Source organism: Trachypithecus francoisi, unplaced genomic scaffold, assembly GCF_009764315.1.
Source record: "Trachypithecus francoisi isolate TF-2019V2 unplaced genomic scaffold, Tfra_2.0 Contig00260, whole genome shotgun sequence".
Lineage (NCBI taxonomy): Eukaryota > Metazoa > Chordata > Mammalia > Primates > Cercopithecidae > Trachypithecus > Trachypithecus francoisi.
The window spans coordinates 66,807-94,661 of record NW_022680532.1 but is presented as its reverse complement, the minus strand read 5'-3'; the positions used below and the strand labels follow the sequence as shown (position 1 = coordinate 94,661).

The window sequence follows — 27,855 nt, the reverse complement described above, 5'->3', positions numbered from 1 at the left end:
CAGGTAGATGACAAGGTCAGGAGTTCAAGAACAGCCTGGCGAATAGGGTGAAACCCTTTCTCTACTAAAAACACAAACATTAGCTGGGTGTAATGGTGGGCGCCTGTAGTCTCAGCTACTGGGAGGCTGAGGCAGGAAAATCACTTGAACCTGGGAGGTGGAGGTTGCAGTGAGCCGAGATGGTGCCACGACACTCCAGCCTGGACAAGAGAGTGAGACACTGTATTGAAAAAAAAGAAAAAAAAAAAAAAAGGGTGGTAGTGTGCACCACAACTGAACTAGAATTAATTAGAGAGTAAGCCAAAGCATCTCAAGGTATATCATCAGTTATCAGGCAATAACATGCAATTTCTAAAACCTAACTTAAATGCAGCTTTTAAAGACATTTTAAATGTGTCAGTTTAGTCACATGTATTGAATAAAGTTAGCAAATTGGTATCTCTTGAAAATGAGAGCTCCGGGGAATTAAAAAATGTAAAGTTCCCATTTCCTTTTTGTGTTAACATAGCTAATTATGATCTTTACTTAACATGCATAAGTCAACAGAACAACTCAGTATTTCACCAAATTACAAATAAGAATTATATTAGAGAAATGAAAGCCAAAAGAGAAATGGTCATATAACTAACCTCAGTCAAGTAGTTCTTGTAGTAATTTGAAGTCTGGGTTTGAAGTAGGAATTCTGACGGGCATTTGGGGAATACATTTTCTGTTGAGTCCTATACTAGTTAAGATTTCTAACACAAGGTGACTCTGGGTCTCGTCTTGTAGGAAGAGTGCTGAGAAAATTTTTCATGCACTCTTTCTCCATAAGGAGATTGGTGCTGATCATTGCTATTTTCTCATTTGATCTGTAAAGATAGCAAAGACAAATGCTTAGTATTTCATTTTTCCTTAAATAATTCTTAATGACTTGCAGTTTTTAAAAACGTTGCCTTGAGAGTAAACCAGTACCCACTAAATGGTGTTTTCACACCTTAGATGTGTGACAGCATACCTGTTGTAAGCAATTATAATTTTAAAATCATTCTAAAGAAGCACTTATGTTTCTAAGGTAATTTATACTGAACAAGCAGTTCAAACAAAGTAGACAGGGGAGAGAAACGGCTGTCAGTGATGCACACGGCTCACCAGGTGAAATTTGCTGCCTTCTAAAATGGCTCCACTTGTGAGATTCTAAAGATTCCATTAGAAATACTTGTATTTAAAGGGTAACTATGCAGGAAAATGAATATGTTGATTTGCTTGAGTATAAGAACAACTTGACTGGGAATAAGTATATCAAACATCATGTTGTACTCCTTAATGTAGGTTAAGAAAACTAAAATGAACACACACAAAAATCTAGGAATAGCTGTGTTTAGTAAAGAAATTTTAGGTTTCACCCTTGCACATTTCACCCATTATCTAGGAACAATTAAGCATTTGGCACTGAGGAAGAACTCAGAGGAACAGCTCCTGGGGGAGAACTAGATGGTGTGGTTGGGGATAAAAAGAACTAAAGCAGCTCTGAAGGCAATTAGCCCCCAGCAGTGTGACCAAGGCACTGGAGAGGGAGGCTTGTTCTCTCTGCCTTCCACACAAATCTTCAGGCTGAACAAGGTGCTATTTTTTAACCACTTTGTGAATTACACTTCTTTAAATTCCTTGATAATCATTCATTTCACAAGGATGCCTTTCTGTAACACCTTGAAATTGTTACACAAATAGTCTTTCTTGAGACACCCTCTATTGAAAATACAAAAAATCACAATTAAAAATGATTGTGCCCAGAGTAGCAGTACCACTCAACACTTTGGGTGTAGGTTGTGATCTACTGAAAAACAAATTAAACTCATTAATCTTTCTATTTAGGGAAACTCTGACAAGTAATTTTATAACAAGATCACTTTATGAATTATAAAGCTTCAAAAATACTTAGTGACAAAAACTAACAGATCAGATTAACTACATGAGATTTTTCAGGGGAAAAAAGTCATACAAAAGCAAAAAAAAAAAAAAAAGAAATGGGACAAAAATTATCCTTGACTAACATTTTAAAGGTAAGATTATTTACTAACATTATTTTCCAAAATTACATTATCAAATTAGCGTTCACTTCCTACTAATCTCCTGAAGCCATCTCACTAAAAATTATGTTTTCAAAACAAATTAATGAGCTTAATTCATTTCCTACGAGTGTATGTTTTGACTTACTTCATTATTTTTTTTGACATGGAATTGCTAGCTTTCAATGCTGCTGCAAAGGCTTCCTTATATTCTTCTAATTCGGTTGTAACCTTTTCATAAGCAGTTTTCATTTTGGAGAATTTACATTCCACATCTTTAAGTGTGAGTTCCTTCTTATTTAGTGAAGCCATGTTATCCTTGCTTAACTGCTCCAATTGTTTTTCATACTGTGCTTGTGTCTAAAATGAATGAAAAGAATACACTTTTAAGACAATTATAACCTAATTACCATATGTTTTGTGCCTTTCATTTTGAGTCAGTGATTCAAAGAGCAATTTTGAATATGTTAAAAAAAAAAAAGAGGCGGAAGCTTAATATATTTATCAGCAATATCAAGAACACTAATAACTGAATTCAGAATTAAGGCTGATTTATACAAATTTGAAATCATAATTATGTTACTGTTAATGTAATCTGGTCATACAAAAAGTAATAGAATCCATTCATAATTTTAAAAAGTGATCATAGAACAATGTAGCTTAAGACTAATTCAAAAGTATCACATAATTTCTAAATCACAATTTTTTCTTATGCCAACTGGTCTTAACCATCAAATGACTTCATAGTGAGAATCATTACTCTGAAAGATTGATCTTGTTATAATGATAATGGAAATTTAAGTATTTAAAATAAAAAACAGATGCCATTTTTTTCTAGAACTCTACAAAGCAAATTGTTACAAGAGAGGCAGAAGAAACACGATATATACATATCCAAAACACAGTTTGCAGTGAAATGAATGAAAGCACATTACAGATAAACCTATCTGATTTAAAAAACTAACCTGTAAATGGATTTTTTCTGATTTTTCTATTGCCTTCATTGCCTTTTCATCTAGCTCCGATTTATATTCTTGTACTATGCCAAGTTCTACCATATTGTTTTCCATATGGGTCTTAAGATTTAATATTTGTTCTTTCAACATCTTTTTATCCTCCTCAAGTTTTTCACATTCCTGTTGTACTTTTTTCATAGATAATAACTCCTGTTGAAGAACTTCATTGTCTTTCACCAAATTGACACATTCTGAAGATACAGCTTCCTTCTCTGCCATAAGATCATCAAACTGTATGAATGAAATAATATAGTTTGATAATGAAGTAGGCTAAGAATAATCTAATACAAAACCAATAGTAAATTTTGAAAAGTATTTACTTGCAATAAAATGTTATCTGTAACACAGTAGATTCTTCAAATGTAAAGCCTTAAATTACTCAGAATTTTAAGAGCAAAGTTAAAGCTACCATGAGTCACAAAAGTATATGCTTTACTGTCATCATCTTTCCAGAGAACTTTTGCACTTCATCTGACTTTTATTTTCCTGATAATACATTTCTGTTCCTCCTTCATTGGCACTAAGTGATCTCTCAGTGAAAACTGTCTAACCCCCTCCCTCATCCTCACTCCCCATAATATGTCAAAATAGTGTCAGACATATCATTTTGGGTGATTTAGGCCACAGTCAATAAATGACTCTGGGAATAAGACATTGAAAGTAATTTAATACTCTATACTAGGGATTGTGGCTCATGCCGGTAATCCCAGCACTTTAGGAGGCTGTGGCAGAAAGATCACTGGAGGCCAGGAATTTGAGATCAGCCAGAGCAACATAGTGATACTCCAATGTCTATATATATGTGTGTGTGTGTGTGTGTATATATTTTTTTAATTAGCTGGGCATGGTGGCTCATGCATGTAGAGCCAGCTAGTTGGGAGACCGAGGGAAAAGAATGGCTTGTACCCAGAGTTCAGGGCTGCAGTGAATTATGACCACACCACTGCACTTCTGCCTGGATGACAGACAAAGACCATATTTCAAAAAGACACAAAATAATGAATCTTGTAAATAAGGATTCTGAGGCCATAAGCCTTTCCTTAGACTGCAAATGTTTCATGACAATTTGAATTGCATTTTAAGAAGTAATGATTCTTGGGGTAAAGGCCATAGAATACAGCACCCAGAAATAAATCCACATATTTAAAGCCAACTGATTTTGGACTAAGGTGCCAAGAACATACACTGGGGAAAGGACAGTCTCTTCAAATGAATGGCACTGGGAAAACTAAATATCCATATGGGGAAGAATGATACTAGCTTCCTCTGTAACACCATATAACAAAAGAAACTCATAATCAATTGAAGACTGAAATGTAAGGCCCCAAATTATCAAACTACTGTAAGTAAATATAGGGAAAATGCTTGAGGACATTAGTCTGCACAAAGATTTTTATGGGTAAGACATCAGGCATAGGAAAAAACAAATGATAGACCAATGGTACTACATTGAGCTAAAGAGCTTCCGGCCAGCAAACAACTGAGTGAAGAGAAAACCTGTAGAGTGGGAGAAAATATTGTCAACTACTCATCTAATAAGGGACTAATATCTAAAATATACAAGAAACTCAAACAACTTGACTGTTAAAAAATTTTGAGTTCAAAATCGAACAAAATATCTGACTATACTGTTTTTTTAGAAAAAAGAAATACAAATAGCCAATAAATAAATTTAAAAATGCTCAGTATCACTAATCCTCAGGGAAATACAAATCAAATCTACAACGTCATATAATCTTGCTTCAATTTGAATACATTGCTATCATTGAAAAGATATAAAAATAACAAATGCTGGTGAGGCTCCAGAGAACAGGAAACTCTTACATGCTGTTGGTGGGGAGGTAAATTAGTGCAGCCACTACAGAAAACAACACGAGTTTTTCTCACAAATCTAATAATGGAACTGCCCAAGGACCCAGCAACCCCACTACTGGGTATTCAGGCAACAGAAAAAAGAAAACAATAGATCACAAGGATACCTGTCGTCACATGTTTATTGTAGCACTATTCACAACAGCTAATGTATCAAATCAACCTATATGTCCATCACCAAATGAATGGACAAAAAACTGTGGTACACATACACAATGGAATACTATTCACTACATAAAGGAATTAAATCCTGTTATTTGTGGCCATGTGGATCAGTCTGAGGGATGTTATGTTAAGTGCAGATAAATACTGCACATTCTCACTCATGTGTGGGAGCTGAAGAAAAACTGAGGGCTGGGCAACATGGCTGATGCCTGTTATTTCTTCGCACTTTAAAAGACCAAGGCAGGAGAATCAAGTGAGGCTGAAAGTTCCAGAGCACCCTGGACAACATAGGGAGACATCTCTACAAAGTCAAAAATTAGACAGGTGCAGTGCTGCATGCCCATAATCCCAGCTGCTCGGGAGGCTGAGGTGTGAGGATCATGTGAGCCCAAGAGTTTGAGGCTACAGTGAACTATGATCAAACCACTGTCTCCAATCTGGATGACTACAGTTGCCCAGAGCCCAGACTACACTAGCAAGGTCCTGTCTCTTAAAAACAACAAAAAAGCTCACAGAAGTAGGAGAGGGGAGGCTGGTTAATGGATAGAGAATTACAGTTAGATAAGAGGAATGAGTTCCGGTGTCCTGTGGTATTGTGGCGTGAATATGGCTGACTATGATTTATAGTATGTTTTTAAAAAGCCAGAAGATTTTGAATGTTCATAATTCAAAGAAATGAAAAATGGTTGAAGTAGTAAATGTACTAGTTAGTTTGATCATTACACACTATATACATGTATCAAAATGTCACTCCATGGCCCATAATTATGTATATATATGTGTCAATTAAAACAAAAGTGAGGCTATATTCATCCCATTTAAAAACAGAATATGGGCCAACCTTATTGACTTCCTTCTAATGAATAGAATGCAGTAAAAGGAATGCCATGTGGCTTCCCTGTCTCAGACTGCTTTCCCTTGGAACTCAGCCCCCAGATTGTGAGAGAGATCAGGCCACAAAGACAGCCTGGCAGTGCCAGTGTCAGTGTTCATGCTGCCTGCCCCAACCAAGGCTCCAGCCAACGGCCAGCATCAACCATCAAACACATGGGTGAGCAAAGCTTCAGATGATTCCATTTCCCCAAATGATCAGCTGTTCCTAGAGACGCTGAGGGGAGCAGAGACAAGCTCTCCTGGCCAAGCTTTTTCTAAACCACAGGTTCATAAACAAACGAAATGTTTTTCTTTTAAGCCACAAAACTCTGGGTAATCGTCAGAAAAATAAAGTTTAAAAGAGAAAACAGGAAACATAACTGATGTAGCAGCAAAGAGTCTCCTTTAAAGTAGGATCTAATAAATGTTGAGATTCATTCATTGATGGCAAACATTACTGAGAAGCAGCAGATAACCAGGAGCGAGACATAAGCTGCTGAGGAGGAACTTTTCCTAAAACCCCCTTCAATTATGAGCTCTGATAACAAGGCAAGGGTGTCTCCTTACAATTTCCCCTCAAGGTAGGAAACCAGACTGGGAAGCAAGAAGACATATGATTTGAGAAACAACTAGAAATACTTGGTTACATGACCAAAATCAGACATTTACCTGATTTCAATGAACTAAAATTCTAAAAGAAGAAGCTTTGAGTATTTATTAATCCATCTAGTGTTCAATTTTCATTTTCCTTTTCTCAGTGAGGAAATAAGGAGAACATTATGGAATGATTTTTCGTCCTCAAAGAAGTAAAATAAACAGTGTGCTTTGAGTGCTAAGACATCAAATGCAATTTCTCCTTCACCTTACTTCAAGCTTGTTTGTATGGAGAAGTTAAGACCATCCCATCTCTATGTTATGCCACAATGCATCTCTATAGCACACAACTTGGCTCTGAAATTTTGAAAGTCAAAATACTAATCTACTATGTGTCTCTGATAAATTGCCTGAACATTACCTGATGTTGAAGTGCTGCACTCCTAAGACTTTTTCTTGGAATGAATTAAACTTTATATTCCAAGAATCATCTACTGAGCTAGAAAGCAGAGCTGTGCATCTCTGTTTCAGTAAAAGGAGGTCAATACAGGGAACTGTGGTTTCTGAAAATGCAAGATTGGCACCAAGAAAAGTATTAGCCACAGTGCAACCCAAGAGAACCAGGTGGAAAGAGGATCTGAGAACTGAAAGATGATGACTTCACTTGATTTCCACTGAGGAAAGCTGGCAACTCAGACTTAAACTTCTCCTTCCTGGTGGTAGACATCTATGGAAGATTCCATGAAGTACAACGAATTAACAAAACATAATGCACTAAATATTAGACTATGTCAGCCGATCCTGTGATCAAAACTTTCCGCAAATATAACTATAGAGTGAGGCAATGGAAAAGAGACTAGAAGTTTGGAATGGAGAAAAAAAGAAATCAAGTGTGTCTTGTAAGGCTGACTTCCCATCATGTCTTAGAGTAAGTAAGGTATAAAGTGGCCAGAGATGTCTTTGAGACACAAAAGGTGAAGTTAAAGATATTCCACTAAATTTATTTTTTATTATGACATAAGACATCTGGTAATATGCAATATGATGGAAAAAAACTCCTCATTAAATTTGATTTGGCCTTGGCATAAGAATAGACATAAACAAGCTAAGAGTTGATAATCTAAAAATAAACCTGCACATTTACAGTCCATTGATTTTATACAAGGTTAACAAAAGAACAGAATGGGAAAAGAATAGTCTTTTCAACAAATGGTGCTGGGAAAACTGGGTATCTATATGCAAAAAATAAATAAAGCTGGACCAAATATCTTATTTAAAAATTAACTCAAAACAGTTCACTGTAACAGCTAAAACTATAAAACCCTCAGAAGAAAACCCTGGCATAAATCTCTGTGACTGCATTTCGTAGTGTTTTCTTAGCTATGACTCCAAAGGAAAAATGGATTCACTGGACTTCAAAATTGAAAACTGCTGTGCCTGAGAAGACAATATCAAGAAGTGAAAAGGTAAGACACTGAGTAGAAGAAAGTATTTGAGAAGCGTATATCGGATAAGGGACTTACACATATAGGACATATAAAGAATGTCTGCAATTCATAAATAACAAGATAACCCAATTTAAAAAATGGGCAAAGATTTTGAATAGATATTTCTGCAAAGAAGATATAAAGATGGATAACAAGCACATTAATAGATGCTTAATGTAATTAGTCATTAGGAAAATGTAAATCAAAACCACCTGTGGTATCACTTCACACGACAGGATGAAATCTTTGTTCAATAAAAAAGAGGAAGTGTTAGGAAAAAATGCAAAGAAATTAAAACCCTTTTCCAATGCTGCTGGGAATGTAAAGTGGTGCAGCCACTTTGGAAAACAAACTGGCAGCTCCTCAAAACGTTAAGCATGAAGTCACCATATGATCCAGAAATTCCAGTCATAAGTATATACTCCAGAAAAATAAAAACCTATGCAAGCACAAAAACTCATACATAAATGTTTACAGCAGCATTATTAATAGGAGTCAAAAAGTGGAAACAACCAAAGCGTCCATCACGTTTGGGTGGGAAAGAACCCAAAGGTTCATCACCTGGCGAATGGATAAATAAAATGTTTGATGTATCCATACAGTGGAGTATTACTCAGCAATAAGAAGAAATTAGGTACTGATACTGTATTAGGAGGAGACAGCAAAATGCATAGGCAGATACAGAAGTGTCCCCGGAGAATCTTCAAGCAGTCCCACAAACGTTTACACCAGATGTTATGTGCAGATAAGGGAACCTGGACTTGTCTTGCCTGGACATGCCGGCAGAGGACTGGAGGCCTACAAGCACTGGGGGGATGGGGAGGAGTCACCAGGAATTCCCGCCTTATGCAGGGGAGGAGCCTGACCACTTCAGCTCATGTACTCCAGGTATTCAATTGTGAGGTGGAAACCTGTTTGCAGGACCCCTCTCTTTGCTGAGCACTTTTCTTTCACTTAATAAATTCTGTCCTCCTCACCCTTCAATGTGTCTTCGTGCTTAATTTTTCCTGGTCATGACAGAAGAACCCAGATTTAGCTGAACTAAGGAGCAAAAACCCTGCATCAATACCTGCTACAGCACAGATGCAGCATGAAAAATTATGCTAAGTGAACTAAGCCAGTCACTGTAGACCACTTGCTTTTTATTTCAGAGGCTTATAGGCAAATCTATACAAAGAAGGTGGGTGGTTCCCTAGGGCTGAGGGAGGAAGGGGAAACTAGTGAAGATGGCTAAATAATGTGGGGTTTGTTTTTAGGGTGATGAAAATGTTCTAAAATTGATTGTAACGAGGATTGCATAACTCTCTCAAAATATGAAAGTCAATGACTTGTATATGATGATTGGTGAATTGCATGGTGTGTCCATTATTTCTCAATAAACCTGTTATCCTCCACCCCAAATTAATTTGGTACTAGTGATTTCCGTACTAGTGATCTGGAGACAGACGTTACTTGGTTTCAGATCACTGGCCAGAGGTCAAGGCCTAAGAGAATCAACAGCATGTCCTTTTTATAGAAAGAAATATTTATGTTTTAAAAACTATTCTTTTCATTAGTAACAAGTCAGTAAAATTAAATGAAAAATGTTTCTTTCACTGCTTAAAGTGCTGAGAGATTTATATTGAGGAATACGAACTTGTTTTCTTTGGCTCCAATTTCTATCCAAAGGGTCTGGGAATCATATGCTTCAAACTATAAAATCTCATCAGATGGGTTTTATTAACTCTTATAATGTGGCTTACTTTCTAACCTGATTCTGGTCCAGCATCACAGAGAAAAGAAGCTGAAGGAAATCAAAATATTTAACCCCTAAACGTATTTTTGACATATTTTGAAATGGCTGCTGCAGGGCCAAAAGATTGAAATGGCCCTCATTAATGTAGCCCAATCTCTCCCCTTCTAGGTCTTCCCAGTTCTGGGGAAGATTAATTAAGAGCCTGATGCATTTAATATCTGAAAAGATATATTTGTCCTCTATTTTCTCAACATATTTTGGCAGAATTTGGGTTTTTCCATTATTAATATTTCCCAAATTATGTGATTTTTAATCCCAAAACTGATTTAAAATTACCATATGTTGGAATATAAATTATTCTATTATAAAGATACATGCATTTGTATGTTCACTACAGCACTGTTCACAACAGTAAAGACATGGAATCAACCCAGATGTCCATCAGTGATAGACGGGATAAAGAAAATGTGGTATATATACACCATGGAATACTAGGGGGCCATACCAACGAATGAGATCATGCTCTTTGCAGGGACATGGATGAACTTGGAGCTGTTATCCTCTGCAAGCTAATGCAGGAACAAAAAAACAAACACTACATCTTCTCACTTTTAAGTGGGAGCTGAACAATGAGAACACATGGACTCAGGGAGGGGAACAACAAACACTGGGGCCTGTTGGGGGTCAGGGGGGAGAGCATCAAGATCAATAGCTAATGCCTGCGGGGCTTAATATCTAGGTGATGGATTGATAGGTGCAGCAAACCATCATGGCATGGCACACGTTTACCTACGTAACAAACCTGCACGCCTTCCTCAGGTAATCTAGACCTTAAGATAAAATAATTTTTTAAAAAAAATATTACCTTATGGTTTATCTTCTTAATCAGAATATCCATTTTCAGTTTATCTGTTTTTAAGTCTCCATGGAAACCAAAGTCTTCATTTCCAAATTCATATAACATATTTATTGTCCTTTCCAGGAGTTTCTTATATCTGCAAAAATGTACATAATTAGTAAGTCAAGTATTTTTAAGAGTAAATATTTAATAATTGTTTAAAAAGATGTTATGTTATGGCATATCAAAGAAACAAATCTATAAACTATGATCCTTTCAGTTTCAACTGAACATAGTTTGAAAGCATTCTATATGAAATTACAATCTTAGATAAATAATATGAAGAACAATTTATGGCATATATGGCAGGTAAAGTGATATTATAACCATACATTTTGTTTTGTTTTGTTTTGAGATGGAATTTCACTCTTGTGACCCAGGGCGACGTGCAATGGTGTGATCTCGGCTCACTGCAACCTCTGCCTCCTGGATTCAAGTGATTCACCTGTCTCAGCCTCCCAAGTAACTGGGATTACAGCCGTGTACTACCATGCCTGGTTCATTTTGTATTTTTAGCAGATGGGGTTTCACTGCTCAACTGGTCTTGAACTACTGATCTCTAATGATCCACCCACCTTGGCCTCCCAAAGTGCTGGGATTACAGGTGTGAGCCACCACACCTGGCCTAACTACACTTCTTGTAAATAAACTATTCATATCCATGTTGGTATGCTAAGTAAAATAACCTATTACTAAATATAAGCCATAACCCAGAGATGAGTAACCAAGATAAAAAAGTAAAACACATCTGTTTGAAAAAGACACAAAAATACATTTTGATACCCATTGACCACAGTCTATAATAAGAAAAAAATGTACGCACAGAAAGCATCAAGGAGATCATTCAATGTAGAAAAAGAGAAGAAAACATCTTTAGTATCTGAGTTGAGGAGAAAAAGGAAATGGGCAGTTTTAGAAAAAAGGAAAGGGGCAGAGAGATGTGTGATGATTTAAAGACTTTGAAGAAGAGATCTAGAGATTTTTGCTGACATAATGTCAACAAAACGAAAGAGATACAAAACCATGTAGAGAATGGCAATGATAGAAAAATGTTGATTAGAATCAAAAACAAACTTAAGTGCTCAGTAAATAAATAGAGAAGTAGCTGTGTTCAGGGCTTCAAAGACACATTCCATTAAAAAAAAAATCTGTGATCAAAACGTGAATGCTTACTTTCCTTTTTCTTTAAGTTTTACATATATTTATATACATATGAAATTTATTTATGTAAAACAGAAGTTTTATAACATGCATACTTCATGTATGCAGCGGAGGTACCGTGTAAAATGAGTAAACTTCCACGATATGTTTTATATCTAAAAGAAAAAGAAAGAAGCAGAAACAAAATATAAGCTACATATCAAGATAAATTTTGATGTTAAAGAAAGACACAAATAGGTCTTCTTTAAAGAATTTGAATGCAGCAGAGGATACTACAAAGGGAAGAAAAAATGACCACAGACAACAAAAATATCTTCAGAAATCAAAATTCAAGCTAGATAATGAAGAGTGTACTTGACATTATATGTCCAAGGCTTTGTCATTGTTTTCAAAATCATTAAGGAGTAAGTGGCCAGGTGCGGTGGCTCACGTCACTTTGGGAGGCTGCGGCGGGCAGCTCACGAGGTCAGGAGTTCGAGACCAGCCTGACCAACTTGACAAAACCCTGTCTCTACTAAAAATACAAAAATTAGCCAGACATGGTGGCACACACCTGTAATCCCAGCAACTCAGGAAACTGAGGCAGGAGAATTGCTTGGAGGCATAGGTTACAGTGAGCCGAGATCAGGCCATTGCACTCCAGTCTGGGAGACAGAGCCAGACTCTGTCCCCCACCAAAAAAAAAGAAAAAAAAAGAAAAGTATAATATTTTGGCATTCAGAAAACTTTCACCTTGCCCCAGCAGCTCAGCTGACTCCCGCCCCCACGATGTAGATGCCTATAAAGTCGTGTTGTGAGCTTGTGAAATACATTTCAAAATAGAATTCGTTTAATTATGAAAATACAAACATAAAATGAATTTGTATTTAGGCTTTAGTCAAGTAAAATTAGAGTCAAATCAATTAATAAATGGTTAACATGTTCTACAATATGAAAACCTTACCCAGTTGCCTCTTGTTCTAATTCATGATTTTTCTTTCTTATTCGATTCACATTACATTCCAGTGATGATATTAACTCAAAAAGTTTTCTTAATTCTCCATTTTTTTCTTCAGTCTTAAAGAAAGTGTTTAAAATTATTTTTGTAAAATCTAGAGACCCTCTTTTATCTCAAATATATTTCTCATAAGTGGATGAGTAATACTTATTTAGGCAGGTGTATAAAGTGCGTTTTATAAACCTGATGCCAGTAAGGGCAGATTTCAAAAATAGTCACTTTCCTTAATACTGCTAAAAATGATTCATACTTTCATCATTATCTTTTCTGAAATTTAAACTGCCAAAAATCTTTGTTACAAATGAGGGTTTTTACACATAAAATACCAAGGGTTAGTTAAAAAAAAAAAAGAGTAGTTATATATTTACATTCAGTTTTTAAAGATACTCTAGAAACATTGTCATTAATATTTAAGATATTCCAAGTTTTCTTAAATTACGTCCTACTAACACGATTTTTAGAAAACTCTTATCTAGTTCCCATTACATTTTGATCCTCATCTGTCTCAGGCTGAGCTAAATACTGTCATTCTAAGTATTCACCCATAGGTTTCAGGTTTTCCCTTTCTCTTAACCACTTCTCTTTAAATAAAGTTTATTTTTTCTGTAGTAAACAAAAACACAACCTTTGTCTACTTTTTGTGGCTTTTCTATTACCCTGTTTCTCCCCTTCCATTGGACTCTATGACATATGGTCTCATCCAGAAATCTATTTTTCATCACTTATTGTGTTTTTTATACTGAAATCTGATTTTTAATAATTCCAATAAGAAACTCCAAGGGTCATCAAGGACTTTATTCTGCTTTACTCAGCAGCAACTGCAAGCAGTGACCAAATGCTACCTCTGCTCCTCTGATCCCACTTCATTTCCAAATGCAGCAACCTGTGTTGTTCAGCTCTACTCCTTTCTGGTTTTTGTTTTGTTTTGTTTTTGTTTTTTGTTTTGAGATGGACTCTCCCACTGTCACCCAGCCTGGAGTGCAGTGGCACAATCTCGGCTCACTGCAACCTCCACCTCCTGAGTTCAAGGTTCAAGTGATTCTCCTACCTCAGCCTCCCAAGTAGCTAGGATTACAGGCATGTGGTACCATACCTGGCTAATTTTTTGTATTTTTAGTAGAGACAGGATCTCACTATGTTGGCTAGACTGGTCTTGAACTCCTGACCTCATGATCTGCCTGCCTTGGCCTCCAAAGTGCTGGGATTAAAGGCATGAGACACCACACCCGGCTGTTATTTCACTTTTTAAGTTCTCTTGAGACTGAAAAATCTCAAAACTTTGACCTAGATTCCCTAATCTACATTTCCAGCTCTGACCTTTCTCTTGAGGCCTCTTCCTTCTAGTACACCTATTATAGACAATATTCTCAACCACACACTCATACATTGCTACTTGGTGCAGATTACTTTTGTAGATAGTGAATCTTGTCTATTTTACATTGGTTCTTACTGATGCTACTTTGAGTATACTGTTATTTTCTAATCTCAAAGAGGGACTATCTCACTGTTAGGATACTGACCAGTATACTTTGTCCTTTTTTTCTTTCTTTCTTCTTTTTTGGACTAGTATACATTGATTTTCTTTGTTTTTCATTTTTTGTTGATATGAAGTCACACTGTGTCATCCAGGCTGGAGTGCAGTGGTGCCATCTTGGCTTTCTGCAACTTCCACCTCCTGAGTCCAAGTGATTCTTCTGCCTCAGCCTCCCAAATAGCTGGGACTACAGGCGCACACCACCACACCTGGCTGATTTTTGTATTTTCAGTAGAGACATGGTTTCACCATGTTGGCCAAGCTGTTTTTGAACTCTTGACCTCAGGTAACCCACCCACCCCAGCCTCCCAAAGTGTTGGGATTACAGACATGAACCACGGCACCCAGACCTTGTTTTCTTTTATAATGAAAACTTTCACATGAGAATCAGATTATCAGTTGGTTGCCTTTGTTTTCTTTTAAAGAATTTCCTTTTCCTTAGAGTTATGGCATGATGAAAGTCTTGTTCTAAAGTTTCTTTCGGGGAGACACGCAACTATATCATTGGCAGCTCCAGTCAACTAGAGGTCTCCCTACTTCCCAATTGAGATTCGTCATCTCAAAATGGTTGGTATCCACCAAATGTCTTAATCCTAGTAGTGTCTTGCTTAGAAATTATTGAAATAAGAACCTTCTTGAGAAGTTAGAGGCTATTGATTGAGATGGTTTAAAGCTGCCCCTTATTACATGTTTTACACTCAAGGCAGACATCAAGTGGCTAATAATTCTACGCCTGATGTTTAACTCAATTCTATGGGAATCTATACAAAACGTTTTACTTATGAGACAGAGTCTCGCTCTGTTACCCAGGCTGGAGTGCGGAGGCTTGATCACCGCTCACTGCAGTCCCAATATTTCAAGTTCAAGTGACCCTCCTACCACAGCCTCCCATTGTAGCTGGGACTACAGGCATGCACCACCATGCCTCAGTAAGTGTTTTATTTATTTATTTATTTTTTGTAGAGAGGGTCTCACTATATTGCTCTGGCTGGTCTCAAACTCCTGGGCTCAAGTGATCCTCCTGCCTCAGCCTTCTAAAATGCTAGGATTACTGGCATGAGTCACCTCCCCCAACCAGGTGTTTAACTGGGGACTAACATGAAGCCCTTAGAAGAGTACGTGGAACATAGTGAGCTACATAAAATAGTTGCTATTAGCATAATAATTCTGTTTGTATATCTTAACAAAATTGTGTATGTTAGGCAGGCGGCATGCCAATGGAAGTAGTCTCCTATAGCTGCACTCAGTCATTCTTCTCACCACTGAGAGCTGCAGCAAATGGGGGCATAAAATTTATAACTGACTTTTCTATCTGTATGACTCAGTAGGCAATGACTATGTATGTACTACAATGTAAATAGCACCTCCTGGACTGAATAGTACATAACTGACACGACCAGCAGAGACAGGCTAAAGACATTGAGCTGAAAAACCCTAGGCTCTATTGCTAAATCGAGGTTCCTGAATCAGTTCCTTCTGAGCAACTGTTGCTGTGGTGCTGCCTTCACAAGCCGTCTGCTGAGCACTCAGATTGAGGGGCTGTGCTATCGTTCCTCAGACAAGCTGCAGCCAGAACTGTTCAGCTGACAAACTGGTAGCAGTCCAGAAATACAGCTCTGGCTGCAGAGTGAAAAAAGGCCAATTTAGATTCCTTTTCATAGTGAGAAAAACATAAACATGGGATTGAACGATTCTCCTCTATTAGACTCATTGGTTTAGATTTGATATTTAATTGCTAAAAATACATTTAGAATATAAACCTTACTTTGTCAAGGTCTCAAAGAAGAAATAATTGGTATGGTATAAAGTACTTAATTGTATGCTAAAATCTTCTAAGCTAAAATAGTTTCAATTTATGCAAGGATAGGTAGCATACATATTATATATTATTCCCCCATTAAGCACATTTATAATGAGACAAAATTATCTTCCATAAAAAAAGCCATGTAAAATTAAGGACTAAGTTTTTCTGCATAGACTAGACAACAATTGCCAACACATAGGTCAATGAGAGTCAGAACAGTCATAGAAAGCTTCATGAAACAAAAAAATCGTCTGCCAGGTCTGAATGAATGAGGCTAGATGAACAGAAACTGAAAAGGCAGAAAGGATAGCATGAGCAAGACAAGTGCTGAAATCTGTCCAATTAACTCTGAGGATAAAGTTCAATGGCAGGAAAATGAAATCACATGTCCACATAATAACCTGTAAGTGAATGCTCACAGCAGCACTTTTCATAATCGCTAAAAAGTGGAAACTAACCTAAAGATCCATCAACTGATGAATGAATGGAAAACCAGTATAGTCATGCAATAGAATATCACTTAACTATAAGAAGAAATAAACTACCAATGTGTGCTAAAACATGCATGAATTCTGAAAATATTATGCTAAGTGAAAAAGCCAGTCACAAAGGACTACAGATTGTATAACTCTATGTATATAAAATACACAGAACAGGCCAACCTATGGAGACAAAAGTAGATGGTGGTTGCCTATAACAGGGGTAGGTGAAGAGTCATGGAGGAAGGTTGCCGTCATGCCTAGGAGATATGGGGTTGCTTTTCAGGGTGATGAAAATGCTGTGAATATACTAATAATACTGAGTTGCACATTTTAAATGGTTGAACCATCTGATATGTGAATTATATCAGTGAAACTGTTTTCAAAATCTAATGGCAGGACCATGATAATTTTCTCAACTCTCAATTTTTGATGTACATACTATATCAAATCTAAATATTTCTACAGTTTTATAGTATATTTTAAACAATAGATAAATAAAGAAAATGCCTAACTTTTCAAATAGTTTGTAAATTAACCTAAAACACGTACATTTCAAAGAATAGTATAGTGGCCTTTCTGTACAAGTTAACCTAGAATCTGTGAAATAAATAGACACAGATTCTGTGTCCATTCACAAAAGTGAGGAAATAAGACAATTTTCTGGAACATTCCATTAAATATTCTCCTCAGATTTAATCTGGCGTGCCTCATCAGAGCAACACAAAAAATACTTTAAAATACTGTTTAACAGGAGAAAAGTCAGTTTTCTGTGAGGAATGATGTATAATTCTCAACATTTCCAAGGGTACATGTTGCAAGAGAAGAGGTATACAATGGTTTTTCAAAATGGTAGAATGAAAATCACAATACAAAAAAAATACATTATAAAGATAGTAAAATGGAAATAATTAATTATAATTAAAATACAAAAGCTTCTGCCAAAATTAGTATCCTAAAACATGTTATATAATTCAACCAGCTACAGAATAACTGTGTTGACATGTTAAATTTCATACATACTTGACTTTCCACTTGAAATAATTTCTTCTTTGAGGCCTGTGTCTCATGCAAATTAATGTGACAACGTGATGTACCTTCCAGTGGAGACTCTAACATAGTTAATTTTTTAAGGGAATCAGCTACTTCTTGTTGAAGTTGTCTCACAACCACCTGATAAAATATTTTGGTTACTGATTTTATTAATTGCCTTATTATTAAATTATGTTAATACTATTTAACTCTAACGTACCTACTTTGAAAATTATCACCACACATATTAATTCACCTTCTTTTCATCACATGTACACACATTTATTTATTACTGAATTCAGTGAGGAATGCAGAATGTGTTATCTTCCTGTCTAATTGGTATTCTCTTACTTACACAACAGACTCATCCCACCATTCAATCATCTTAGAAGCTCAACTCAACCTCAAAGTTCCTAACATATTCAATCACCTGTTCAAATCCTTCTAACAGATTCCTATCTCAGAATAAAAGTAAAATTCCAATGACCTTTGAGGCCCTAGGTAAACAGGCCTCTACCTCCCTCTTGGACTTCAAGCTCCTACGACTCCCTCTGTAATTACTCCAATCCCACTGTATGTGAAGCCTGCCACCCCTCTTTAGTCTGAAAATGGGGATCTAATGCCTAACTCATAAATCACAGGCAGCTATAGTATCTTTGTACTGGACAAAGTTATATTCAAATGATAGTCATTGAGCTTTGGAATAAAAATTATGAGTTAATTATTAATAAAAATATTCAAAGTAAACTATAAATACCAGTGGGAAGACTAAACCAAATATGGTTTTGCTAAAATTTACCACATTTACCCTAAATTATGATTTTATAACAAGTAGGTGCCTTTAAAACATGATATGGTCATAAAAATATGTAATTTGACATATTTTCAGATTTGTTAAATTAATATGAATAATAACAAAGCTATACCAACTAAAATATATAAAAGCTACTTAAAGCAAGGTATGACAAGACACAGCAATGCACTTCAGTTCATCTGTGAAATCTAGAATTAAGTGTCGAAGAAAATCACTTAATTAAATTGTAATTTGAAAAGACTCATTTCAGGTGTAAACATTTCCATTTATACCTTCATCATGGTCTTAACATGTGGCAACATAAAGTCATTAAAATTATTATTTAACCAGTACAGGACTACCTACCTTAAAATATGATTCTGTGCCTAATACAATTTCGTGGTGACACAATGTCTTTTCTCAAAGTAAATCATCTCTCACCTCTACCTTTTATTTCCTAGAAGCAAGGTATGTTTCTAAGCTGATAGAGTAAACACATTTTGCCTTTGTTTTCTTATTAAAACAGCTTTGTTGAAATATCATTTACATACTACATCTGTTTTAACTTAAGTTAAACGAGTTTTAGTACATTTACTGAAAGAGATTGCAGCCATCTCTACAATCCAACTTTAGAGCATTTCCATCACTGCAAGATCTCTCACACCCTTTAGCGGTCATTACCAGCTTCCAGCCCCAGCCCTTCGCAAACATTAATCTACTTTATGTCCCTATACGTTTCTCTTTTTTGGATGCTTCATGTAAATGGAATTATACAGTATGGTAAACACACTTTTCACCTATTGATTTTTATATTCATCTAGGTTCAACATGTATCCAGAACCAAATGTTTAAATTTTCTTTCTGGAAGTTTGAAAATATTTCTCTTCGTTGATACTTACTTTTCTTACTGCTTTCTCTCTCTCATATTGAAGGAGACTTTCTTTTAAATGATCATAGTCATTCATTACCTTCTTATTTTTCTCTTCTAGCAGGAGGTCTTTCTTTCCACTCTCAATAGAACCTCTTTGGATATTAATTACTATCTCTTTATGATCCTCTTTCTGATGAACCTCATCTAGTTGCTGTTCAAGCCACAGATTTTCACGCTGGAGTTGACATATCCTTTCTTCCACACAGTTCCACTCTCCAGTGGAATTACTCACTTTAGCTTCTGCATTTTGATACATCTCTTTCATTTCCTTTATTTGCTGCTGGGTTTGGCTTAGGTCGTTTTGTAGAGTTTCTAAAGCCAATGACTTTTTTCTGAGAGTATCTCGGGTCTTACGGAACTTATCTTTTAAGGTATTACATTTAATTTGCATTTTGGAAAGTTGTTCAGTAAGAAACTCATTCTTATCTTCAACCTCGGAAATATCAGAACTCATTTTTACTTGCACAGAAATGTCTTGTGTGTTCTGTGAAGCAAGTTTTAGGTTTCTTTCTGTTTTCACACTTTCATTGTGCTTACTTATAACAGCAGCCAGTCTAGACTGATAAGATTCAATTTCAGCTTCCAGTCTTGCCTCGCTTTCGTTTTCCTTCAGCAGTTCGGAATTGAGCCTTTTATTCTCAGCTTTGAGATCATTAAGCTCTTGTTGATCCTGGAATGCTGTTTTTGTTATTTCCTCATTGAGTTTTAGACTCTTTTCAAGGGCAGCATTTCTTTCTTTAATAATTTTAATGTCCTTAAGATATTCATTTTCTTTTTCCAAGTTGTCATTTTTCATCGTGCATATTTCCTGCCTGAGTATAGCAATATCTGTCTTCAAAATGCAATTTTCATCCATCAGATCTTTCGTTTCTTCATGATTATGAAAATCCTAAATAAAATAAAAGAAAGTTTTAGCTAGTACTCCATAAAATAACATATCATGATTACCTCTGAAGCTAAAGAATAACCTGCACATCCATACACTAAAAAGTTTACTGTCAGTGGATATCCAACTGGAGAAAAAGTTGAAGCAAAACTTTGAACCTTGTAGAGCATAAATTCCACAAAGTCCAGAAATTTATTTAAAGTCAATGAATTTATAAAAGAAAACACACACACACGCACACATGCACACCAGAGAATTTTTAAGAATATCAGAATTGGAAAAGCCTTTGCCTGAATTACAACAAACCCAAAAGCATAAATTAAAGCATTAACAAATTTGACTAAATTAAAATATATCAATAAAATGCATTTACACTTTGATATCTAACTCTTACACCACCCTATAGTAAGAACCTTAGTTCACACGTATTTGGACAGATAAAATTTCCCAAAGTTATTACAGTTCTGTTTCACAGATAATATTCTATTGCAATTTGACTCTTTTAACACTTCTATAGTCAGTTATATGAATTACATTTACTAAATCATAAATCTAGATATTATACTAGTCACCCCATATACATTCATTGATGAACTCCTCTAGTTACCATAATTTTGAAAAAGAAAGGTTAAAAATATAAGCAAGCTACAGGATTTTCCCCAGGACTTCTGAGTCTATTTCTAGTTCTCCCACAGATCACAGTTACTTCTGTGGTGTAGTTATACCAATACAAAATAAAACTTTTATTTTAAAACACCAACGGTAAATAAGATAAAATTTATAGAGCTCTTCTTAGAATATCATGAGATTATTTGTGATTGCAGTAATTTCTGTTTCTTCTTTGTTTTATTTTAGGTACAGTAATCAATATGAAATAGGGGAAGTACAAGGAACAATTTTACTGGGAACAACATTTTTATCAATAGGGTATCACTAAGTAGACATTATGGCATATTATTGTTTGCAAAAGCACTTGGTCATAAAATAATATCCTATGTGGATGCCAAGACTTATAATAAATATTAATAATTGTACCTGTAAGTGTCATCATTCATTTTTAAAAGTGAGATAACATTTCTGATTTGTTTTAGACCTAAATAGTATATATTAAATCAAGTGGATATTACAAGTAAAATTGATAAATAAAGTTTAAAATATAGAATTTTTACCAAAGATTGATTTACCTGATTTGGAGTATTTCTTGCAGTGTTTGGTTTCATCTCTAGTGACTGAACAGTCGGTTCAAGTTGTTTTGCTTCAACTTCTTTCTTATGTTGTTTCTCTTTCCTTTCTAATTCTTCTCTATGTTTTTTGTACAGCATATTAACATTTGCTTTTTCTTCATTTTCCTGTTTTAAGGTGCATCTGCAGATAAAGACATTTCTCTTAAAATGCATTTTGTGAAAAAATAAAGAGCTCATCTTGTGATCTACCTCTGCAGATGTTGTTTATCATCCTAATAAAACTTCCATGTTCTGGATTATTTTTCCTTTGCAGCTCTCAGATATTTAATTTCTCACTTCAGCATCTTCAAAAGAATGCATATACTTGAAAAGTAGTAAGGAAAGGATATTCCGCTAAAGTTTCTGTTACTAATCACTCTAGTATATATTATAAAAAAGGATACTGGAGATTATTCAGTAAAGTTACAAGTTCAAAATTACCTTTTTAAATCACATAGTCATAATTACTCCCTAATTAGAAAAGATCGTTTACCATCAACTACATTTTTAAAGTTACTATTTATTGACAAGTGTATAAGTTCACTAGAAATAAATTTTCATCTTTATGAAATATTGCAGGTACCTCTCCAAATGATTGACAGAGTAAGATGGCACCTTCAGCTGTCCCTCACACAAACTATATCTGCAGATGACTGTCAGCCAAAACGAGGCTAAAGAGTCTAACATCTGTTACCTCATATTTTTATATTACTTTCCAAATACTTTCAATTCACCTTGTTATTACATAGATTTTATATATTTATTAATCTATTGTTCATTATGTGTAATACATAATTAATGCCCTTAGTAAGTGTGTGCATGTTTACACAAGTTATGTTTTCCTGTGAAATCTAGTCCCAGAAATGGAGTTGTTGAGTTAAAGGGATGTCGGGTTATTTGAATTTTAGATACACAGCACTAAGTTACCCTTCGGAAATAATTTAACAATTTCATATACCAATGGTGTATGAGAATGCGTTTTTCCTCACATATGCCAACACTAGAATTACTTTTTAAATATCAGCATGACTTTAAAAAATAGATCTTATTTTATGTTAATTTGCATTTTTCTGATTACCAGTCAGGACTAAATATCCCTGCGAAAAATACAAAACTTGTTAATCATAAGGAATATTAGTCCGAGTTTGCATTAGTATATAGCACAATGACAATTACTTCCTGTTAAATACTGCTATAGGCAGCCAGGCACGGTGGCTCACTCCTGTAAACCCAGCATTTTGGGAGGCCGAGGTGGGCAGAACATCTGAGGTCAGGAGTTCGAGACCAGCCTGGCTAACAGGTTAAAAACCCGTTTCTACTAAAAATACAAAAAATTAGCCAGGCATGGAGGCATAATGCCTGTAATCCCAGCTACTAGGGAAGCTGAGGCAGCAGAATTGCTTGAACTCGGGAGGCAGAGGTTGCAGTGAGCCGAGATCACACCATTGTACTCCAGCTTGGGTAAGAAGAGAGAAACTCCATCAAAAAAAAAAAAAAAAAAAGAAAAAAATCCCTGCTCTAGGCTTACCTATCACACTCTTCCTTCAGCTTCTTGGGAAACTGCTGAGGATGCATTTCCCCAGTCTTTCTTTGTTGGGGTAATCTGTCAACAGCAGCAGAAGATGTGCGATCACATAGATTTTCTGATACTTGTATTTTTTCACTTTTGTTTGTATTATTTCCTCCTTTGACCTTTAGTAAAAGTAATATGAATAATAATTGTTATTATTTTATTCAATAAAAAGAATTTTTCCCTGATTTTTTCACTTGATTCAGGTTAAATATCACCACTTTTATCATAAAAGTATTTTGTGCTTACTTTAATTTTATCATCGCACATAATTATTATAATTATAAGGTACTCATCATTTTATCATTGAAATTTTTGCCAAGTCTGCTCATTTCTGTTTGAGTGAACAGAAGAATTTTACAAAATTTCAAAAAGGGCTCTTTTCCATTTTGTGCTTTTATTCTCATCCACTCTTTGCTACCTGATATAAATTTTTATGCTATCTGACTGGCAGAAACAGAGAAATAAAAAGACACAGGTGTAACATATGTCTTCTGTCTTTACCACCTGGATTTTACATGAAATAGCCAGATGAAGAGGATGTGAACTTGTAGGGTTTCAGGAACAGTAAAGAAGCTTTCCCTTTTCTGCACTAAGCTATTCTTTTCCCCACTGCCTTTTATCTCTCTCTTTTTTTATTTGAATCCTGGGATATCAAAAAAGTAAACGTGCTCCCTGAATGATGGGAACCAAAGTTTGCCACAACACAAGAAGTAGAGTGAAACTGCTGAGTTTCTAGTGCGGAATTCTGGAAAGCGCAATGCTTCCCAGATTTCACATTCAATTACCACAAAAGTTGATAGGTGGAAAACATATGGTACAGTTACCTACTTTAGCCTCATTATCTACTGATAATGGGAGTCAAACCAACCAAGACATATTCAATGTTTCATCCACATCTCTTAAGGTGGCATTCACTAGCATTTCATGGCACCAAATAACATGACACAATTCCATATTGCTGAATTACATAAAAGATCGATTTATCAAATTAGTCAGACATATTAAAAGTCTAACTTGAGCAAAGCAATTTAATGCCTCAGTGGGTGCAAAAAGCCTCATGTGCTTTTACTTTGAAAAAAGAAAATCTCCATCTTTAGAACACAATGTACAGAACTCAACTTCCTACTAAAGAGTCAAAGGTTAAATTTTTGGCTGATAAATTATGCTTCTTATATGATAAAAATCATACATGCCAAAACTTACTATACTTTATTAAACAACATAAGGTCTGATTCAGCAGAAAAAGTGGAAACTGGTGATTTTTAAAATATGTGGAAGTATATATATGTTTTCAAAAGTATTTGAAATAACCATGATGAGACTATAAGTTCAAAGAGTTTGAGCTACACAGATAAACTTGCATGCATGAAAACACATTGAACAGACTCTTTTGGCTGCAAATATTCATTGCAACTCTCAAGGCTAGATGTGTTTTGTGGCTCATCTCAGTCATTGCTTCCCTCCCATTGTATTCCCATTCTATGAATAAATAAATGTAATTCATCTCTAAATGAATACAGAAAAAATAATCTAGAATCTAGAGCTTATTTCTTTATGTTTATCTGGTTCAGAAGGTCACTTGGTATATGGCTGAATTAGTTTCCCAGCCCATATGCCACTTGGAAGACTGAGAGTGAGACTTAGGTTGATTAATGAACAAACATTATGAGAACATTCTCCAGAACCGTTATTTAGATAGCAGAACTCATCTACTTTGACACATAATTACACATTTAGATAACCCCACTGTAACTGTACACATGAGATTTTCTTGAATAGAAAATTTGACTAAATCAAACAATTGATAAAGAGAAAAAAGAGAAGCAGCAAGTGAACCTCTGTGTTTTTGAAGTTGGACTTTCTCTTTCTCCAAAGCCAGGAACTCTCCTTGTAACATGCCTACCTCATTCTTAAACCTTGGAATATCTTCCTGTAAGTCTCCTAGCTATATTTTTGATGTTTTTTCACTATGTGGCAGAGAATAATTCACATTTTATACTTCAAGACTCCTGCTTTTGTAGTTATTAGCACTGGGATTGTCATATGGTGGCTTCTGGAATAAGCAGTGTATTGGTTTTCTGTTTTTAGAAGTATCTGTAGCAGCAGAAATACTGTAGCTTTCTATCTGAATCATATGCTTTATTTCTTTGGGGTGGGTAAATGACAAATCAAAAAGACTTTCAGGATCTCTAGACCGAGGCCACTGCCTAATGTCTAATTTCCAATTAGTGGTTTTTGGGTTTACATTTTTTGCTATTTGCATGTCAAACTCTTAATCATCTTTCATTTCAATCATAATTACTGGGTTCCTTAATTTTTTGGTTTCTGTATCATTAAAAAATTTTTCTTCATCTGTATCAGAAACAAGCTATGTGTCTGGTTTGTTATCATTGTTATAGTCTGATTTATTTTCATTTAAATGAAGCTTAGAAGATGACTGGTAAGTATATTTCAGGGACCTGGAGTGGGAATGGAAGGAAAGACGCTTGTAACGGGCTTCCTCTGTTCAGGCGCTGCCTGGAATGCCACAGAGATAGACCCTCCTGATGCATCTTCCTCCTCACAATCATGGACACGATTCAGCAGAGTAGAGGGCACTCCATTTGTTCATCCCTCTTTAGAGTTACTATGTAGGAGCTCTGCCTCAGGGAAAGCAATACTTTTGGAGTTTTCAAAATTTTCATCAATATTCAGCTTGAATTTGTTTGTAATGAATATTAAAGAAAGTCCTGAATATACAGATAGATTCCCTTTATCACAATTTTCACCCAGTTCTGGTTCTTGAGATCTTTTTTTTGGCAGGTGCAAAATGGAAAACAAATTTGCTTGTTTTGTTTCTCAGTTGCTGTCTTTTCTGTTGGAGTGCATGTTTTAAATTTAGCTTTAATCAAGTATAAACAAAGAAATATTAGAAAATAATTAAAATTTAACTGATACTTAATCTATGTGTCACTACTCTTATATGATGGGGTTGTAACTAAAATGTGAAAAATAATTTGCCTTGGCTTAACATAGGAAAGAAACATGAACTGGCAAGCTGAACTCTCTGTGTTTGTTTGACCTAAACTTAATTCATTATGTGTTAAATCTACCAGAAATGAACTCAAAGATATGTAGTATTATAAAAGATTCCTCTCTTACAAAGATTTTACCTCAGCATACCAGAAAGAGTGAGCCCCTACAGTGCATGTATATTTCTGAAGATTAAATAGAGACTAGGCAAACATTCAATTATTAAGAGCCAAACTGAACACCACTAAGAAAGAGAAGCAAAATTTTAAATTCCAATTCAAATGATATACTATGATAGTGTTACGTATCTAGATAGATTTCATGCTTATATCTACTTCTAATATATTTTAAGTTCCACTAGTGATAGTGGATGGATTTTTTAAATTGTAGGAATATTTACTATGTATTTATGTTGAAATACAGTTATTGTTTGTACCCTGACACCAAAGGTCCCATTCTGCAAGGTAGGATTCTCTTAATAGGCAACTGGGTTGACTTCTTTTATTACCCCATTCACTTCCTGAACACAGACACTGAAGTCAACTGGCGACCACAAAACAGAATAAATCTTTAAACTCGACACTGGTGACCAGCAATATAAAACTGCAACATTTGAACCACTGGCAATGATGACTCCTTTAACACTAGTTTAGCTCAGTGGCCATCATGGTTAAATTGTTCATAATTTCTATTCCTTAGTAATATGACTCAATATTTCATGTTACCTTCTGTATTAAGAGTAAGGTTATAAAAATAAAAGAGCAAGAGAATTCTGAAAATTTCTTGCCTCAATTCCAAGGGTAAAGACAGCTATGAGTTACTAGAGATAGTAAGAATATCTTAAGTTTCATAACAGGTTGAAATGTTTTAAAAATTGAATATAAAATTATGATCCATTGGATTCTAAAAGTATAGTCTAAAAGGTCATGTCATTTGGTCTATGCTTTGTTACTAAAGCCAAAAAAAAAAATGTTAAACAAGAAACTTAAATTTTTATATACCTGTGGTTGCTTCTTTTCACTTCTTTCATGCCTTTCTTGCTCTTCCGCTGAAGCCACTAGTAAGGCTTGTTCTGTTGACAAATTCATTGGTTTAGTTCAAATGAACTAAGAACGGTTAGATAAAGACTATAATCTTTATAAAAATAGAGAATAAAATTTCTTTGTATTTTATATTTTGAGAGTTTAAATGAAGCTTAATATTTACTGAAGTATTTACTTCTTTAAGAAATACTTCTCATTATCCAAAACTTCAACAAACCACTTGGGGAGACACTAGGTATCACCAGGTTCAAGCCGTACAAAATCTCAGGGTCACTCACAAATTGTTCCACCCAATATAAATAAAGAAAGCTGTTGCAAACAAAACAAATTTTGAAATACAGTCAAAATATACAATGTAACACTTTACTATACTTCATAACAGTATCTTTTTAACAACACACTCATGGAGTTGGCAGTTACTAATAATTTGCAAAATTATCGTTGTTTATACCTTAATTAGTGTGCACCCCATTTTTTACATCACAAATGTTTTCCCCTACTATTCTGAAAAATTTATTTTCATCTTTTAAGACTCAGAATGTAGGCTGGCCATAATAGCTCACATCTGTAATCCCAGCACTTTGGAAGGTCACAATGGGAGAATTGCTCAAGGCCAAGAGTTTTAAGGCCAGCCTGGGAACCATAGATAACCTTGACTCTACAAAAAATTAGACAGGTATGTTGATATGTGCCTGCAGT

At 35.2% G+C, this 27,855-nt stretch overlaps 1 protein-coding gene across 3 annotated transcripts in view; it reads right to left on the bottom strand.

The window, feature by feature from the left end:
• Nucleotides 1–218: 218 nt before the first annotated feature.
• Nucleotides 219–27,855, bottom strand: part of ANKRD20A1 (ankyrin repeat domain 20 family member A1) — a 59,530-nt gene continuing 31,893 nt past the window's right edge. For 2 of the 3 annotated variants that reach the window (XM_033209061.1, XM_033208987.1), the window contains exons 12-21: nucleotides 27,115–27,185; nucleotides 23,057–23,220; nucleotides 21,490–21,670; nucleotides 19,388–20,308; nucleotides 17,687–17,836; nucleotides 12,793–12,905; nucleotides 10,656–10,785; nucleotides 3,014–3,295; nucleotides 2,197–2,408; nucleotides 219–851 (exon numbers count right to left, since the gene is read on the bottom strand). In XM_033209061.1, coding sequence (XP_033064952.1) covers nucleotides 725–851; nucleotides 2,197–2,408; nucleotides 3,014–3,295; nucleotides 10,656–10,785; nucleotides 12,793–12,905; nucleotides 17,687–17,836; nucleotides 19,388–20,308; nucleotides 21,490–21,670; nucleotides 23,057–23,220; nucleotides 27,115–27,185 — 2,351 coding nt within the window. In that variant the 3' untranslated portion in view covers nucleotides 219–724. Of the gene's footprint in view, nucleotides 852–2,196; nucleotides 2,409–3,013; nucleotides 3,296–10,655; nucleotides 10,786–12,792; nucleotides 12,906–17,686; nucleotides 17,837–17,946; nucleotides 20,309–21,489; nucleotides 21,671–23,056; nucleotides 23,221–27,114; nucleotides 27,186–27,855 lie in introns of those variants that run through there. The other variant, XM_033209125.1, reaches the window with a different exon arrangement.